General features: G+C 57.2%; 1 protein-coding gene across 1 annotated transcript in view; it reads left to right on the top strand.

Moving 5' to 3' along the window:
* The window catches only part of CDH26 (cadherin 26), a 49,195-nt gene extending 32,758 nt beyond the window's left edge, over positions 1-16,437 (top strand). Inside the window, exons 11-16 of the mRNA XM_075527680.1 lie at positions 527-754; positions 2,103-2,114; positions 2,455-2,691; positions 4,515-4,669; positions 10,290-10,340; positions 16,255-16,437. Of these exons, the coding sequence (XP_075383795.1) occupies positions 527-754; positions 2,103-2,114; positions 2,455-2,691; positions 4,515-4,669; positions 10,290-10,340; positions 16,255-16,437 (866 nt within the window). The remainder of the gene's footprint in view (positions 1-526; positions 755-2,102; positions 2,115-2,454; positions 2,692-4,514; positions 4,670-10,289; positions 10,341-16,254) is intronic.
* Positions 16,438-16,860: the final 423 nt, after the last annotated feature.

Below are 16,860 nucleotides of genomic sequence, written 5' to 3'. Positions count from 1 at the left end.
ACTTTTCAGGGCTGCCGTCTTTATGCAAGCAGGTCACCAGGCCTTACTCCCGAGCAAACTCTGGGTGGGTTTGAACCCCTAACCTTCCAGCCCTGAGCACTCGGCCTCTGTGCCTCCTGTGGTAAGGACTGAGTACCCACACAAGCCAATTCCACTGCCCTTTGGATGGCTCTGACCCCTGACCACTCTCTAGGCCAGAGGAGAATGGCCCCAGTGGGTTTCTCGGGCAGCAGCGTGCATAGCAGCAGAACTCCCACCTTGTTCTTAGGGAGCAGCAGGTGAGTTTAACCCCCAGGCCTTTCCTTTAGCATTGAGGTCACTTCCATGCTGCTGTGAGAGGGCTGCAGGCCTGGCCTTGAAGCTGGATGCTTCCTCTGGAGAGAGAGAGAGAGAGAGAGAGAGAGAGAGAGAGAGAGAGAGAGAGAGAGAGAGGAAGCTGCTCCTTTCCCAGCAGGGAGGAACCCCGAATGGGCCCACCACCACGCTCGGGATTCCTCCCTGCTGAGAGTGTCACATCCCTCCCTAGGGGTCCCTCCGCAGACGGGCACGGGGACCGTGAAGCTGTTCCTGACTGACATCAACGACAATGCGCCCACGATCCCACAACCATATTTGGAGGTCTGCGAGCCCTCCGTGAACAAGCCCCTCCTCATCGAGGCCGAGGACCGGGACCTGCCGCCCTACACACACCCCTTCACCTTCGAGCTGGACCTGGCTGAGAGAGAGGCCGAGGGCAGGTGGAAGCTGGGCAGCAGCCAGAGTGAGTGCCTGTCTAGCTAATGGGCAGTGGAGGCAAACAGGCAAGGCATGTGCACACACACACACCAACAATGCATACACACACTAGTGTGCACACACAAGCACAAACTTATACAATGGTGTGCATATAAACATGCAGTTTGTGCATATAAACATGCAGGCACACGTGTGCACACATCAGTACACCTGCACATATATGAACACACATGCAAGCTACATTACACACACATGCATGAGCAGATATGCACGTACACACCAACGTGCATGCACACACTCATGTGCACACATACATGCATGCAAGTCCAGCAAGTATTGCCTTACCTGTGGCTGGCCAGTGGGTTCCCGCTTCCACTGACCTGTAGAATGGACACAGCTTTCCTGGAGGGTCTGGGAGGCTGCCATCCTCATGGAAGCAGAGTTCCTCCCTCATCCTTCTCCCTCCCGAGGCATGGCTGGTGGGCTCGAGCCACTGACCTTACAGTTACACAGCCAACACTTAACCACTGTGCCACTCGGCTTCCTTCACTAGATAGACCAAACTCCAGACTCCAATCCTGAAACAGAGACCCTGTAGGACAAGTAGGACAGCTCCTATAACCCCAAATCAAACTCCTTTCTGTGGAGGTGACTCTGACTCACAGAGACCCTGTAGGACAAGGCAGAGCAGAGCTGCCTGGGCAGGGGTGGGGGTGGGTGGGTTCAGAGACTAACTGCTGCTGGAGTAGAAAGCCTCATCTTTCTCTTTCGGGATGGCTGATGGTTTCGAATTGATGACCTTGTGTTGGGCAGCCCAACCCTTACCCACTCCACCCGCAGGGCTGCTCTCGAAGCGTCACAGCCAAGCTCAGATGCTTCCGTCTGTCTTCCACGACAGCAGCCCTGGTGTGGCTGCTTCTACCTCCATAAGCACTGAAGTCTTGGAAAGCCAAGGGCAGTTCTCTCCTGGCCTCTATGGTCACGATGACTTGGAATCGACCTGATGGCAGGGAGCTGTGTGTGTACTTAGTGTTTTCAGTGGTGAAAATCAAACCTACTGCCGCGGAGTCAATTCTAACTCACAAGGGCCCTGTAGAGAGAGGAGAATTATCCAGACAGGAAGCCTCACCTTTCTCCTGAGGAGCGTCTGGTGGGCCAGAACCACTGACCCACTGGTTAGTCACTACACCACCAGGCTCCTGAGTCCTGGCGTATATAAGGGAAGAGCCCGGAGGAGCTTGTGGCTGACAGAATCCCGCTCCACATATGGAGTTGATTGGTCGTTCCCTGGCCTGGACACTCTTAGGTATTCCTCTCAGAGTGGCCAGGTGGCTTCTGGGAGCTCTGGGGACTCAGCTGATGAGAAGACTGGTCCCAAAGTGCCAACCGTACCCAAGCCAGGCTTGGTCTCTGCCCCCATCCTTGTAGGCAGAAGCTGGGAAGGTGACCGTGTTAATGGGTGGCTCTGAGCCCACACCTGAACCTCCCTGGGGCCTGGGCTTGGCTTCACTGGGCTAGAGATTACTGAGAGCAGGAGGTGACAGGAGGAGGGGATGCTGAGTGGCCCGGGCATGCCTTCCATCTCCCTTTGTGTCCCTCAGTGGGGATTGCCAAGTGGGCATGGATTGCAGGCACTCCCAGTTGCAGCAGGTGTTTGGCCCTCTATTGGGTGTGATGTTGTGAATGAGTGGGTGTGGGACGCATTCTGTCTCCCCGCAGACCACCGGTCAGTGGAGCTGCTGATATTGAAAAGCCTCCCACTTGGGGACTACTTGGTGCCTCTGCGCATTGGTGACTATCAGGGCTTGTCCCAGAGGCAGACTGTCCACCTGCGGGTATGTTCCTGCCTCGGCGGAACCACGTGTGTAGATGAACCGACCACATCACCCATCGTCATGGAGCTGAAAGTGAGCCTGGTGCTGGGCTCCATTGGCCTGATGCTCATCTTCATGACAGGTCAGTGGTCAGCCTGGGAGGAGGGGGCACAGCAGGATGCGGGGTGGGCTGTATCTGAGGGTTGCAACCCCAGATCAGAGGTCACCTCGTCACCTTGTCAGAACTGCTGTCTGGCCGGCCAGATGCCATCCTGGAGGCAGAACTGGTGTCTCAGCGACGGGCTTAGGCTCTCTTCTCAGTCAGAGAGCAGCAGTTCATAGCCAGGGACCCGCTGGGCAATACCACCTAGGGACAGCCCTGACCAGCCCCAGTACCTGGGACCAGACTCTGCAGTACCTATGCCCAGCTGCTACCAGGGCCTGTACACATGCCAGTATCTGTGCCTGGACCAGTTCCAGTACCTGCATGCAGCCTGATCCCAGTACCTGTGTTTGCGCCGAGCTGATCCCACACCTCATCTGTGCTCATCCAGTACCTGAGCCTGTGCTGGTACTGAGCAGCAGGACCTGAGCCAGCTGGAGGACCTGAGCCAGCTGCTGTTGAGTAGACCCCAATTTTTGGTGACCCCATGCGTGTCAGTGTAGGACTGGGCCACACAGGGATTACAGGGCTTGATTTATCAATAACAGAGTGCCAAGCCTATCCTCCGAGGTGCCCCAGGGTGGGCTTGGGCCTCCAGCCTTTTGGTCAGTGGCTGAGCTGACCACCCTGGCCCTTAGGTTTGCATTCACCACTGGACAGCAGCATGCTCATTCTCAGGCTCCTGGCCTTGGCCTTGAAGGCGAATCAGGAAGCCAGTGTTGCCCACAAATGGTGCAATAGTATTGGCAAGAGTCTACCATCAGCTCTGGAGCATTACTGGGGCCTGAAACAGCTCGCGGAAACGGTTGTGAAAGAGATGATTCAGACCCGTTGAAACCATTCACTGAGCACAGGATGCCACCCTAAAAGTCCAAAGCCATGCCCATTGCCATCCCACCTGTGCCAGCTCCTAGTGTCCCTAGAGGACAGGGGAGAACTGTCCCATGAGCGTCTGAGACTGTGGCGCTTTACGGGAGCAGGAAGCCCGTCTTTCTCCAGCGGAGCACCTGGTGGTGTCCAACTGCGGTCCTCTAGGGTCAGAGCCCAACTCGAAACTACTGTGCCACCAGAGTTCATCCCTGTTGCCGTTAGGTGGCGTCAAGTTGGCTCTGGCTCTGACCTATAGTGACCCTGTGCTCACCAGGGCAGACACTGCCTCACCCCCACTGGCATGCGTGAACCCATTCCATGATTCAGCCATGACGTTCCTCCGTCCTGTGGAGGGTCTTCCTCCTCTTGGGCTGGCCTTCAACCAAGAATGGACCAGTCCCTCCAGTGAGCAGGTATGGGACAGACTGGTGGGTGGAGCTGCTGCTGATAAAAAAACCTCCTGAGAAGGAACTTCCCCGTGCCTCTCTGTGCTGCTGGCCAGCAGGGCCTGTCCCAGAGGCAGACTGTTTACCTGCAGGTGTGTCCTGCCCCGGGAGGGCCACGTGTGTCCAAAATCTGTGTGGCCACGTCTCACCGTCCTCACCTCTTGGGCCCATTCCGACTGCAGGGCCTCCAGCAGAGACATGTTTGTCCTGCTGGGTGTCTGTGTTCAATAGTCGTCACCAGCAAAGTCACTCAAGGGCAAGTTCTTTGGTCTGTGGGACGCATCACCCCACTCTTGTAAGCATCTGTGGCGATTGAAATGCCTTGGGTCAGGTCAGGGGAACTTCCGTCCTCAAAGGGACGTCTGTCTTTGATTTCTGTCCCTGGGCACCCCTTGGCATGGGTGAGTGTGGTCAGTCTGTGTTTAGAAATGGGGGACCCACTCTCGGGAGACAGACCTGTGAGCTTTCCCACCTCTCTCCTCCCAGGGGCCCTGCTTTTCCTGAGACGCAACTACATTGAGATTAGAGTCAATGGGTGCCCTATCATTGATTGCCCACTGCCCAGTAGATGGACACCCCTGGTAGATGGTGTCCAGACGCTGCTTGTGTGCAATGAGGAGAGCAAGCCCCACCCAACGAAGGTACTGGATCCAGCTGAGAACACCCAGGTTTGTTTCCTACCTCACGCACGTTGGAATAGCAGATGGGAGGTGTGTGTGTGTGTGTGTGTGTGTGTGTGTGTGTGTGTGTGTGTGAGAGAGAGAGAGAGAGAGAGAGAGAGAGAGAGAGAGAGAGAGAGAGAGAGAGAGAGAGAGCTGGTCTGATAACCCAGCACCCCCTGAACATGGTTTCCTTGTTTACTATGACCAGGGGTCCTCAGCTGGGCAGGTCTGCCCCCCAGGGGACACTTGGGCAGCATCTGGAGGCCTTTTATTTTTATTTTAGCTCTGGGCACCTGGATGCTGGGTGCTAGGTACCCACAGCAGCACCCACTCCAGCGAGGGGTTGCTGTCCAGAGCGGGCACGGCAGCCAGCCGAGGGTTCTTGTTTTGTGGGGAAATGGGTTTTGCCTATTGGAAACATTTCAGGGGTACATCCCTATTTAGATGGGAATGCTTCACAATGAACTCAGACTCTGCTTGGCTTCTCAACAGTCAGATGGAGTGCCCCACCCCAACCCTAGCCCCAGCAGTGACCCAACAGTGAACGCTGGCCTGGAGAGGCAAGGCCTGGGCTCCAGAGCAGCCTCTCTGTCCCATTAGCACGTCATTGAGACCTGGGCACCTTAAGGCCAGCCTCATGGATTCTGACTGCGGATTGAAGCCCCTCATGCCTGTGTCTGGCTGGTGCTGGTGGATCTTCCAAACCTGCTGCTGCTGCCACCTGCCCTGCTTGTCACACCTTTGCTACCCCCTGCCACCCCCACCGAGTGAGCTGAAGCACCATGACCCACCTGAGGGTCCCCCAGAGAAGTGGAAGTGGTTGACCTCAAAGTTTACCCCCTACGCCTGCACTCGGACTCACCAGAAGTGCCAAAAGATACACTATCTATCTTCACTCATTGAAGATTCAGGCTGCCCACCATGTAGACTGAGACCCCCCCACCTGAGGTTCTTCCTGGGAAGAAGAGACTTCTTAAGTCACCTGAGAAGCTTTCATGTAAGAGAGATGGAGACAGAGACAGAGACAAAGACACACACACACACACACACACACACAGAGAGAGAGAGAGAGAGAGAGAGAGAGACTAGTTCGCGTGGCATTAGGCCCGAGTAGATGTGCTGGCTCTCACAGCAGGATGGGCAATGGGTACTTGCCGTCAGCCAGGACTTGTGGCTTGAAGCCCTCTAGTTGAGAAGGGAGAGGAACTGAGGTGGTGCGGGGAGGATAGAGCTGAGTCAGGTGGAGCTTGAACGGCCTATGCACATACCTGGGCCTTCTTTTAACCTCTTGGTGGCCTGCTAACTGCAAGGTCCATGGCTTGAAACCACCAGCCACTCCTTGGAAGAAAGATGGGGCTTTCTCCTCCAGTAAAGAGTGACCATCTCAGAAACCCATGGGGGCAGTTCTACTCTGTCCTCTAGGGTCACTCTGAGTTGGCATCAGTGCATGGCAGTGAGTCTCTTTGCTCTTCCTCTGTGGGAGCGAGCAGGCAGGAGGCGAGGAGGCCCACAGGTAGCCGGGTGCCCTGAACAGAATGGCGCCCTGAATAGAGAGTTGCCAATGGTCAACTCTTTGGTTGTAGGCTGCTAAGCTTTTCTTCTGAGACTTTCTGGGTAGGTTTGCGCTGACTAACCTTAGGGTTGTCATTTGAGCGTGTTAATTATCTCTGGTGCCAGAATCCTACCCATAAATAAGGTGTCACAGTTATACCGCTACTTGAATCAGTATCTATATCTTTGTAAGCACGGGTGAAGGCTGCGTGGCACAGTGGTTATGGCCCTGGGCTGATCACCCCAAGGTCAGCAGTTCAAACCCAGCAGCCCTTGGCTGGGGAAAGTGGTGTCAGCCTGCTTCTGTAAAGATGGTCAGTCTTGGGAACCCTCTGGGCCAGTTCTCCACTGTCCTGCAGGGTCCCCAGGACTTAAGGGCAGCGGTCCTGCTGGCAGCACAGTGAAGCACCAGTTGCGGTCAACCCGTGGTTCCAAGGGGGAGAGCCTGGGGGTGTGTCCCCCCTGGGCAATTCTCCACCACCCATGTGATAGCACCCAACAGCCACAGCTGGTCAAGACGCCTGTCAGCACTTCCTACCAGGTGGCTGGTCTGACCCTCCTACTGGAGGACACAGGATACCGCCTCCCGGCCACTCTCCAGTGACCTCCCACTCACTCCTGAGTGCCTGCTTCATCCCAGGCATGAACACTGGTTCTGTGATGGTCACCTCACCGACCCAGGGCCACCGACCCAGGGCCTGTCCTCGGAGGAGCTGAGGAGCCCTCAGCCAGGGGGCTGTCCACGCCTCGAAGCCAGAGCTGCTCGGCTACCGCATGAAGAACAAATGAGCCAGCAAAGACACCGAGAGTCCTCATTAGGGGCTGGGAGGCTTAGAGGGGACGGCGCACAGAGTCCAGGCCTGGGGACACTGGTCTCCATCACCACTCGCCACGCAAACTTGCAGCAGCACAAAACTCGCCGGCCAAATCATAGTTACAAGAAAGAACACTGCACTTCCCCTAGGAGGTGTCTCAGAGCCTGGGGGTTAGGGCGGGGGTGTGGGTCTGCCTGGGGCAGGGCACAGTAGCTCCTGAGGGTAGGGGGCCATCCCTCTGCTGATTTTATCCCGGATCCCTCCCCGCAATCATTTCTCTGTCCGACTATTACAGCAGGGGCTGAACCTGCCTCAGCCCAGTCCTTTGAGGGGCTTCAAATGTTGATGGGAAAGGCCATTTTCCTGGGGCCCTTTCTGAAGGTCGCACGTAGATTTTATTCCAGCATTCCCCCCCGCCCCCCCCCCATCATGTCTCTTTCTGGCCGGATCCAGCGCCATCATCTCTCTCTCTCTTCCCCACAGCTGTGGCCAGTCAATGAAGACTCCCCGACAGTCCCACTGGTTGGTGGGTCTAGGCCCAACATGGGGTCAGAGTCCGATGAGAAGAAACCCGGTCCTGATTCCAGAGAACCGGGGCCTGAGGTAAAGGTAACACCAGCTCGTGTGCCCCCTGGTTTCCAGCAGAGGGAAATTTCTGTCCGCGCTTCCAAGGCAGGAGGGATGGTGGGGGTGAGGAGTAGGGGTGGGCATGTCTGGTGGAATTGCTGTTCAGCCTGGCTGTTTCTCGCCAGGACTCCTGAAGCTGGTCCCATCCCAATCCCACCTCCACCCAGAAAGCCCCCTCTGAAGCTGGTCCTACCCCAATCCCACATCCACCCCAGGAAGGCCCCCTTGAAGCCAGTTCCACCCCACTCTCATATCCACCCCACCCAGAAGCACCCTCTGAAGCTAGGCCAACCCCAACTCCCCTCCCCCAAAGCCCAGCATGACTGGGAGACTGTTCCAGGGAACACAGTCCCTCCTTGCCAGAGGCTCCTCCTGGTCGCAGCAGCCTCAGACACACATATCCAAACTAAACTCACTGCGTGGAGTCTACACCGACTCACGGTGCTCCTACGGGTCAGGGTAGAACTGCCCCTGTGGGACAGGGTAGAACTGCCCCTACGGGACAGGGTAGAACTGCCCCTGTGGGTTTCTGAGGCTGTACCTCCTTAGGGAAGCAGAACACCTCGTCTTTCTTCCGAGGAGCCCTGGGTGGTTTCAAGTTGTTGACCTCATGGTAAGCAGCCCGACCTGTAGCCACCTCCCCACCAGGGCTCCTCGAAGCTCCCCATACTCCTCTCGTGAGTACTGCTTCTCTGTGCGAAACCCATACACCACTTGTGCCAGCCTACCCACTTCCTGTCTGGCGATACCCGCTCTGGCGAGTAGAGCTGAAATGTGTGTCTGAGTGGCAGTGCCCTCCATGGGGTGCCACACCAACTTTTCAGAACCAGATTCTCAAGCCCCCAACTGGCCTGGAAACTCCAGTCTCTGGCTGGGCTGCTACACGCACTGCCGTTTGGCACTCTGCCTGGGGCCCTGCACCACGGGTCTGGTCTGTTTAGAAACGGGTTTCTTTACGTGGTCTCACTCCCAAGGAAGCCCGTTTCTCTGAAAAGGAGACTAAATCACGACTGGAACGGAGAACCCCGCTTTACTTGCAGAAAGAGGACAGGTGAGGGTGACTCCGTGGAAGAGACAGCGGCAGGGAACCGTGACAGAGGGTGGTCCTCTCCCTGGAATAGACCTGGGAAGTAGCAAGAACCCTAGGGGAGTCAGGAGGGGCTGCGGATGGCATTGAAGGGAGCTGGATCACTGATGGAATGACAGCCACTGGCCACGAGTTAGGGGCGGAGCCACTTCCTTGCCAGTGTCCCTTACAGTCCTGAGTCCCCCAAACTGCTCAACTTTCCCTTCTGTAAATTCATCCTGGGCTGCCCCCCAGTGTCCACTCGTCTGTGCCCTGTCCCCTGGATGCATGGCCAAAGAGATGGCCTCGGCTCTGCTCCTTCACCACCTATCGAAAGGTCCCCTTCCCCCTCCTGCACACGGCCATGGCTGGGCTCTGATGAAACATAAATTATAATTGGCGGGGGTGGGGGCGGCTCGTCCCACAGGCGGTTGCTTGCTGACCCTTGTGATGGGCTTTGCACACTGCACCAGGGGAAACCCACGGGGGCCACGGGGGGAGGGGGAGACCTGGGGTCACTGCTCCTTCTTTTCTCCTTACCCAGCCTGTGGGCCAGGGGTGAGCGAGACAGCACGGGGCTGCCAGCCGAAGGTCAGTGGTCTGGTGCCTCTGAAGAAAGACCAGAGGGTCTTCTTCCCAAAGGCAGCCACGGAGCACAGCGCCACGCGGACGTGTGGCCGCGGCAATGGGTCTCGATAACCAGTCTGTCAGCCCTTCCCCTGGGCATGACAGTCCTAGGTCAGGCTTACTGAGCACCCCTGGGGTACAACCCCTGCAGATAGAATCCCACTGAATTCTCACCATACGCTGTGGGGAGGCCTCTGGCAGCCCCATTAGACTGGGAGGAGCCTCCAGGCTCCAGTGTCTCCTGGCTCCCCGCCCCCAGCATCCTGTGGATACTCGGGAGCGTGTGGGGACTCGCCGAGCGAGCTTGTCACTTGTGATTTATGGAGGCGCCTGCGACGCTAAAATCTGCTGCAAACCAGAACGTATCGTAAATGAGACCATGGCCAAGGCCCATTGGCCACTTCATCTTCGCTAACATTTTTATTTCACGACTGGAGGGGCCTCGGTTAAGGAAACAGGAATCTGAGGCACAGCCCCCACCCCACCCCCCACATCCCCTTGGCTTCGATTGTCCTGGCCACTCCCAGCACGCCATGTTCAGCTGCATGGCCAGCATTTAGATGTGGCTGGTGGTGTGTCTCAATGGCCCGGCCAGCGGCCCCCCACAGGGGGTCAGCTTCTGTGAAGCTGACGCCCAGAAACTCCCTGGAACAGGGTGCAGTTCTGTGCGGGCTGGTGGCATTGCTTGGAGGGGACTCTGCGCAGGGTGACAGTGACAGTAGACGGTCATAGTGAACACGTTTGCCGCGAGTGCGCAGCACCCTTGGGTTAGGCATTTCCTTCCTCTATCCTTGGCAGCCCCTCCCCCAATTCCTGCCCCTTGGCACCCTGCTTAACTGTGTGCTCCCGCATGCAGGAGGGATGGGGTTTCCAAGTCCCCTCCTGAGTCACTTGTTCTTTGACCCCCCCCTAGGCCAAGGACCCCATGTTCCCAAGGATACTGCACTTGACTTTGGACACTATGGTGAGTTACGGATGTCCCTACTCTGGGCAACATCACCCATACTGGTGCCCTGGGGGCTGGACCTTCTAGAAGTTTTGGGTAGAAAGAATGCACAGTCGATGAGCATCTGAGGAGTACAGTCCCCACAGGACTGGCACACCACCCACCCATCTGTCCGTCTGCCACACTTACCACGAGGGGCCTGGTGGTGCAGAGGGGTGATGCTCAGCTGCTGGCCGGACAGTGGGCTGTCTGTCCCACCCACCCCCAGCAGCTCTGAGGGACAAAGACCTGGCTGGACCTCTGCTCCCATAAAGATGACACTCAAGGTTACCCTGGGGGGTACTTGACACTGTCACTCGAGGTCACCCTGGGGGGGGGGACTTGACACTGTCACCTGAGGTCACTCTGGGGGGGGTACTTGACACTGTCACCTGAGGTCACCCTGGGGGGATTACTTGACACTGTCACTCAAGGTCACCCTCGGGGGGGGACTTGACACTGTCACTCGAGGTCCCTGTGAGTCTAAACCCCCTTGACAGTGCCCAACCACATGCACCACCATTATCCTTACTTCTGCTGCTGTCATCGTGGATGGTCACCCAGCACCTGCGCACTCACTGCCGCTCAGTCCAGTCTGACGCCCAGTGAGCCCACGGACAAGGTAGAACTGTTCCTCTGGAAATCTCTAAGGGAGCAGAAAGCCTCATCTTTCTCTCATGGAGCCACTGATGGGCTCAAACTGCTGACCTCATGCCTAGCAGCCCAATGCCTAACCCGCTACACCTACAGGGCTCTAAAGGTGACCCAAATACGTTTTCTGAGCCCATTGGAGGTCATCTGGAAGGTAAGAAGCAGGGGCCTTTCACCCTCAGCACGGTCCGGCCTCGTGGTTCCCAACTCCTGCCCAGGGCATCTGCCCCTCCCCAGCACGGACGCATGGAGAAGGGCCTCTCCCACAGAGATGCAGCCTAGGACACCCCAGGGCAGTTCTGCTCCATCACAGGGGCCGTTACAAGTAGAACTGACTTGCAGACACTTAGCAACAACAACACGAGAGTTACAGAACTAGTTATTTGCTTTCACGTGGGGGGTGTGCACACAAATATTTGTAGACTCACTGGAAGCTCACCAGAGAGTCCTCTGTACCCTTCACTTGGGCCCCGCCCCCTTGGCAGCCTCTCACAGAACCGTGGCGTGTTATCAAAGCCAGAGTGTTGATGTTGGAGCAAAACTAAAGACTTTACTTGGGTTTCCAATTTACCTAGCTATTATCTGAGCACAAATGTACTTCTCTGATCTAGCAAGGAGAGAGGCATTTGAGGCCCAGGAGCCATGGTATCTTATCAAAGTTTTGGGCAGAAAGCTCCTTATCAAGAATTCAATGCTTCTCCACCCCGTGGCTTCTCTTGGGCTGCATTTGAGCTCAGATTCAAGGGGGAGCTTTTGCACAGAGGTGAGGCAGGACTCCGTGGGTGTGTCCCTTTGGCCCTGGGCCACTGCTGCTGCTGGGACGCTGGGATGCCAGCGGAGGCAGAGGCAGGGCTGGCAGTGGTGGAGCGGAGAGAGAGGGAGTGCGCCAGGAGGGGGTGGACTCACCTGGCCCTACTCATGGTTCCACCTACCCAGGCAGCAGAGGCAGCCTCGACCTTGCAGTCCCTGCCGCAGCCATCTGCCTGCTAGCTGGACAAAGCCTCAGGGGTCGCACCATGTCCTCTGCCTCACCTGGCTGCAGGATTCTAGGGCAGAGCAGAGCAGCCACTCCCAAGCTTTTCTGGGGCTGTACATCTTTACAAGAGCCCCACTCCCCCTCGCTGTCTTCCCATTGACTCTGATAGAAAGCCACCTCTTTCTCCCAAGCAAACTCCAACCTCACTGCTGTCCAGTCATTGCTGCCTCACAGGGCACCTATAGAATAGGGTAGAACTGCCCCTGTGCACTCCCAAGGCTGTAACGCTTTATGGGGACAGCTAGCCTCATCTTTCTCCCAAGGAGCGCCTGGTGGGCTCAAACTGTTGACCTTGTAGGCACAGGCCAACATCTAAGCCGCTCTGCCATCGGGACTCCTGAAAAACCCGTAGGATGAAACCCATTCACCTACCGAAGGGCAGTTCTTCCAATTTTTGGCAATTACAAATAAAACTGCTTCAAACATTCAAAACCAAAACCAAAAAATAAGGGGGTGGGGGGCCAGGGGGATAATAAACAGAAGGGGAGCAACTTGCTCTTTAAATGCCGAGCCCATAAGCCGTTTGGAACACGATGAATGTGCGGTTCCTCAAGTGAGTGTTGGCAGACACACACCTGTACTTAAATCCACTGTCTCCAAGGCACAGTGATTGCTGCTGCTTCTTTTTTGCTTCTGGGTTGCTAAGAATACGCCCAAAGTCCTGAGGGCTCTCTGCTGTGATTCACACAAGCGGGCCGGCATTTTGCGCTAAGGGGCCTTGGGGGGCATGCAGTGGGTGCCGACGCGAGAGCATCGATAGCAGCAGAGGCCTGCTATTCAGAGGAAGTCCTACCAAGAACTCGCCGTCAACAAGGCTGGCCGAAGCGCGCAGTGTTCCTTCCGGCTTTGTGGTCATCGGCAAAAACGTTCAGACTCAACTCCAAGCAGCCCACATACGCGGGGACTCCACCTGGCTGGAATCAGAGGCAGCTGGGTTTTGTGGATGAAGTTTACAAGATCACGGGAGCCTTAGCCGTCCCCCATCTCCCTGGCTCATGGTACGTCGGTTTTTAAAGCGTCCAGGAGGTTCTGATCCAGAGAAGAGCAGAGCCAAACACCAATGGCTTGTGTTCAGCTCCGTCTATAATCTCAGGATTCTCCCCATGAAGCAAAGCCCCTGCTAGAAACTTCCTCCGAGTTCAATGGGTACCATCCCATCTGGCTTCCCAGAGCAGCCAGGGGGCATGTCCCCCTTCCCCCCCCTCCCTGGCAGATGTAGGAGTCCCCTCCCTTTCTGATTACAAGTATTGTTAAAGTAATCTGGAGCCAATGAAAAGGAGAAGCAAATACTGGGCTGGGGTGTCCCCAGGGAGGCCTGGGCCGGGGGGACAGAGCCTGCTTGCTGCCCTTTCAGGGCCAGTGGTGTCACATCAGGCAGGGGAGTGGGACAGACTGGTGGCTTCTAGGGAAGGCCTGCAGCCCCTCTGGCCCCTCCAGAAGCACCTGGTATAGATTAAGGTGGTGTGTTGCTGCCGGCTGGGCACAGTGGTCTCTCTGGTCAGGGCCGGGCGATCTGGATGACCTTCTCTAGGGAGTCTGGCCCACAGGCCGGCTGAGGAATGCCGACCTGGGCCCTGAGGGAGCTGCTCCCACCTGCCTGACCCTTGTCCTCTGGCACCTGTTAAGCACCTGGAGGCCAGCCCCCATAAGGCAGCATGCTCCTGCAGTGTGGGTCCATTTATTCTCCCTCTGACCATGGCCCTGGGCTCATCCCTGCTCACTACCATCCAGTAGGACAACTAGGGGTTAGTGGGTCTACATCTTTATGAGAACAGACCGCCTTGTCTTGCTCTCCCCAAGGGACCCGTGAGTTCCCTGTCCCACCAGGGCTCCCGTGTACACCTGGCCCCCATCGTGGCTGCCCATGGGGTGTGTCAGCAGGTGTGTGCTGGGGTGGCTGCCAGCTGTCCAGCTGGCTCGTGGCAGTCCCTCTTCCAGCGCACTGCCTTTGTTCATGGCTGTGTTCCTGGTTTCAGCCACTGTATTTTCAGTGTTTCTGAATCCAGGGAGTCAGTGGCCAGCACCACATCTGCCCTGCTCCGGTCCCACCCGGGTACCACTAGGCCTTTCTTGCCAGTGGCACTGTGGGTTTCTCACTGGACTTTGACACTCAAGGTCCGCAGTTCTCATCCACCAGCTCCTCAGAGAAAGATAAGACTGTCCACTCCCGTGCAGATCCACAGATCTACAGCCTCAGAAAACCACAGGGGTGGTTTCGCTAGTTTACGGGGTCCCTGGGAGTCAGCATCGACTTGGTGGAAGCCAGTGGGTTTCCTACTAGGCTCTCCTAGTCTGGAAGCTCTGCTGAAAGCTCGCCCCCCACCCCTCCCGCTAGTCATGGGGAGGCTGGTGGCACAGCTCCCCGCCCCCAGGCTCACGGCTACATACAAGCACCGGCTAGTGGCCATTGTCAGAGAGGTGGCTACGCCAGGGTGTCTGTTGGCTGGGGCATGTGTGCGGACACGTGTGCATGCACCCCTCCTCCCCCAGGCCCCTCAGGCAGCAGGCAGTCGCTTCGGCCCAGCTCAGAGCTCGGCACGTGGTGTTTGGAGCGGAGGGAAAACAGACCCACCGCTGCTTAACGGGCTGCTTTTTTCCTTGGCAGCCTCTGGACTTGGCTGGGGGTTTGTGATGAATTATTGATCTTACGGGCCCCGGGAAGCTGCAGATTCAGGCTGGAAAGCATGCCTGTCCCCACCCTGGGAGTTCTGAGGTTGAGTCCAAGCAGCCCACCCCTGCCCACACTGCCCGCAATTCATGATCTATTCCGCCTCCAGAAGGACGTGCCCGGCCTGCCAATACCCGGGCAGGGCTTCTCGGGGGCTTAGTGGTGGGAGGGAGGAGCATCCTGCCCTTCCAGCCTGCGTCACTCGGGGAGAGGTGAGGTTCCCAAAGGTACCTGCAGCCCCCTCAAAGGAGTCACTCACAGAAAGGTCTCCTCTTGCAGGCCACAGGATGTTGGGGATGGTCCGTGCAGGGTGTGGGGACCATGGGCCGCAACTCCGTTCATCCACTCCCCAGACAGTGATATAGGCCCTGCATCATGGCCTGGAGGCCCCCAGCTTGGACTGGCAAGAAGGTGCTCCTCCTGGGCAGGGCAGGTGTGAAGGGTCAGAGGAGGGACTCAGACACCCCCCAGGGCCCCAGAGAAGGACCCCTGCTGGCCCCGCTCAGAAAGACAGGCTGTGGTTCTTTGGCGTTTGAATGTCCTCAGGGGTCAGAGCCATGGGCGTGGACTGGGGTTTTAGGCAGGTGGAGGAGGGGAGCAGTTTCTCAGGTCTAGAAGGTACTACAGTGTGGAGACATATTACAGTGTGGAGACATATGGAACTGCTAACCACAAGGTCAGCAGTTTGAACCCCCAGCTGCTCCCAGGGAGAAAGATGAGGGTTTCAACTTCCATAAAGAGTGGCCCCTTAGAACGCCATAGAGGCAGCTCTGGGCTGTGTCAGACCTGGCGGTGACCATGCATGGTTGGGGTTTGGTCTGTGTGGAGAGGGTGGTTAGCAGGGGGCTCATCACGAGGCTGGGCCCCTGAACCCGGGAGCCATCCCGTCCCAGTGGGACCCATGGAGGCAGGCTCCCTCTGCCGCGTGGCTCTGTGGTCCACTAGGAACATGGGGATGCTAGTGGCGGAGGACAGAGCGAGCACAGGGTCAGGTGGGAGCTCTGAGAGGAGTTGATTCTGTCTCATGGCCTCCCAGTGTCACATATGGGTGGACCTGGCCCAGAGGCTGTAAACTTTGTGGACGCAGGTCGCCAGGGTGGACTGGAACTGCCCACCTTCGGGTGTTTGCACCCGCGCATGTTAATCCTTGACGCCATCAGGGACCCCAGGGAGGTCTGTGTCGGCAGAGGTACACACTGAGGCCTCTCGCCATCCAGCATCCTTGGTCACGTGGCTGCTGCATGCTGGTGCCAGGGAAATGCGGTCTTCATGGTGGGCCTGGTTGCTTCCTGGCCAGCCGGCCACAAGGTGTGGAGGCAGGCTTGACCGGAAGCACTGGCTGTGGTGTATGGGGGGAGGCTGTGCACCAGGGACAGGGCAGAGGAGCTGGATGGCGGACAGAAGTGGCAATGGCAGGGAGCAGGCAGGGGGTCTGTGGAAGCCTGTGTGGCCGTCGGGACGCGGGCCCAGTCTGTGGTCATGTGACTGGGTCGGAGGGCAGTGTGTGGGGTCTAACCTCTCTCCCTGGTTTTCCCTAGCTGGACATCCTGGAAGACGACCCTGACCCCCAGTACGGGCCTCACGTTTATGCCGAGGAGGGGGAATCCGACATAGCGGATACCCTCAGCTCCCTCTCCCTCTCTGAGGAGGACCTGCCCCTGGACTTGCTCCATAGCATGGGGTCAAGAGCGGACGCCCTGGAGAAAATCTTCTCTTCCTGACAACATACGGAGTTTGGAGAGTGGAAGGAGTCGCGGAGGGGAAGGAATTCTCCTTTCCTCTCAATTTGTATCTTTAAATGTGAAATGTAACCTCTTCATCCCAGGAGAAAGGGCTGTGGACAGACTCCGGCTGCTCAGGTGCTCTGGGGAAACTGCAGTTTAATGACCCGCCTCCTTGCTCCCTCCCATGCAGGAGCAGCCTAGCCGTATAGAATTTCTAGAGCGCTGACTGGTTTGGCAGCAGTAGGCAGTGCCGGGGGGTGGAACTAGATTTCACAACGTTCAGCTTTTCTTTATGTTCCGGTGGCTCCCGCTTCTCAGCGTTGTCGTACGCACACTGGAAAATGCCTTCTAGAACATCCCCAGTCGGCACTTTGGTGATTAAGAAAAGCCCGAATCGGCCCCTTTTGAGTTTTGGACAAG

This window comes from Tenrec ecaudatus, chromosome 12, assembly GCF_050624435.1.
Source record: "Tenrec ecaudatus isolate mTenEca1 chromosome 12, mTenEca1.hap1, whole genome shotgun sequence".
Classification (NCBI taxonomy): domain Eukaryota; kingdom Metazoa; phylum Chordata; class Mammalia; order Afrosoricida; family Tenrecidae; genus Tenrec; species Tenrec ecaudatus.
The sequence above is the reverse complement of the archived record's forward strand: the minus strand, read 5'-3'. Positions and strand labels throughout refer to the sequence as shown.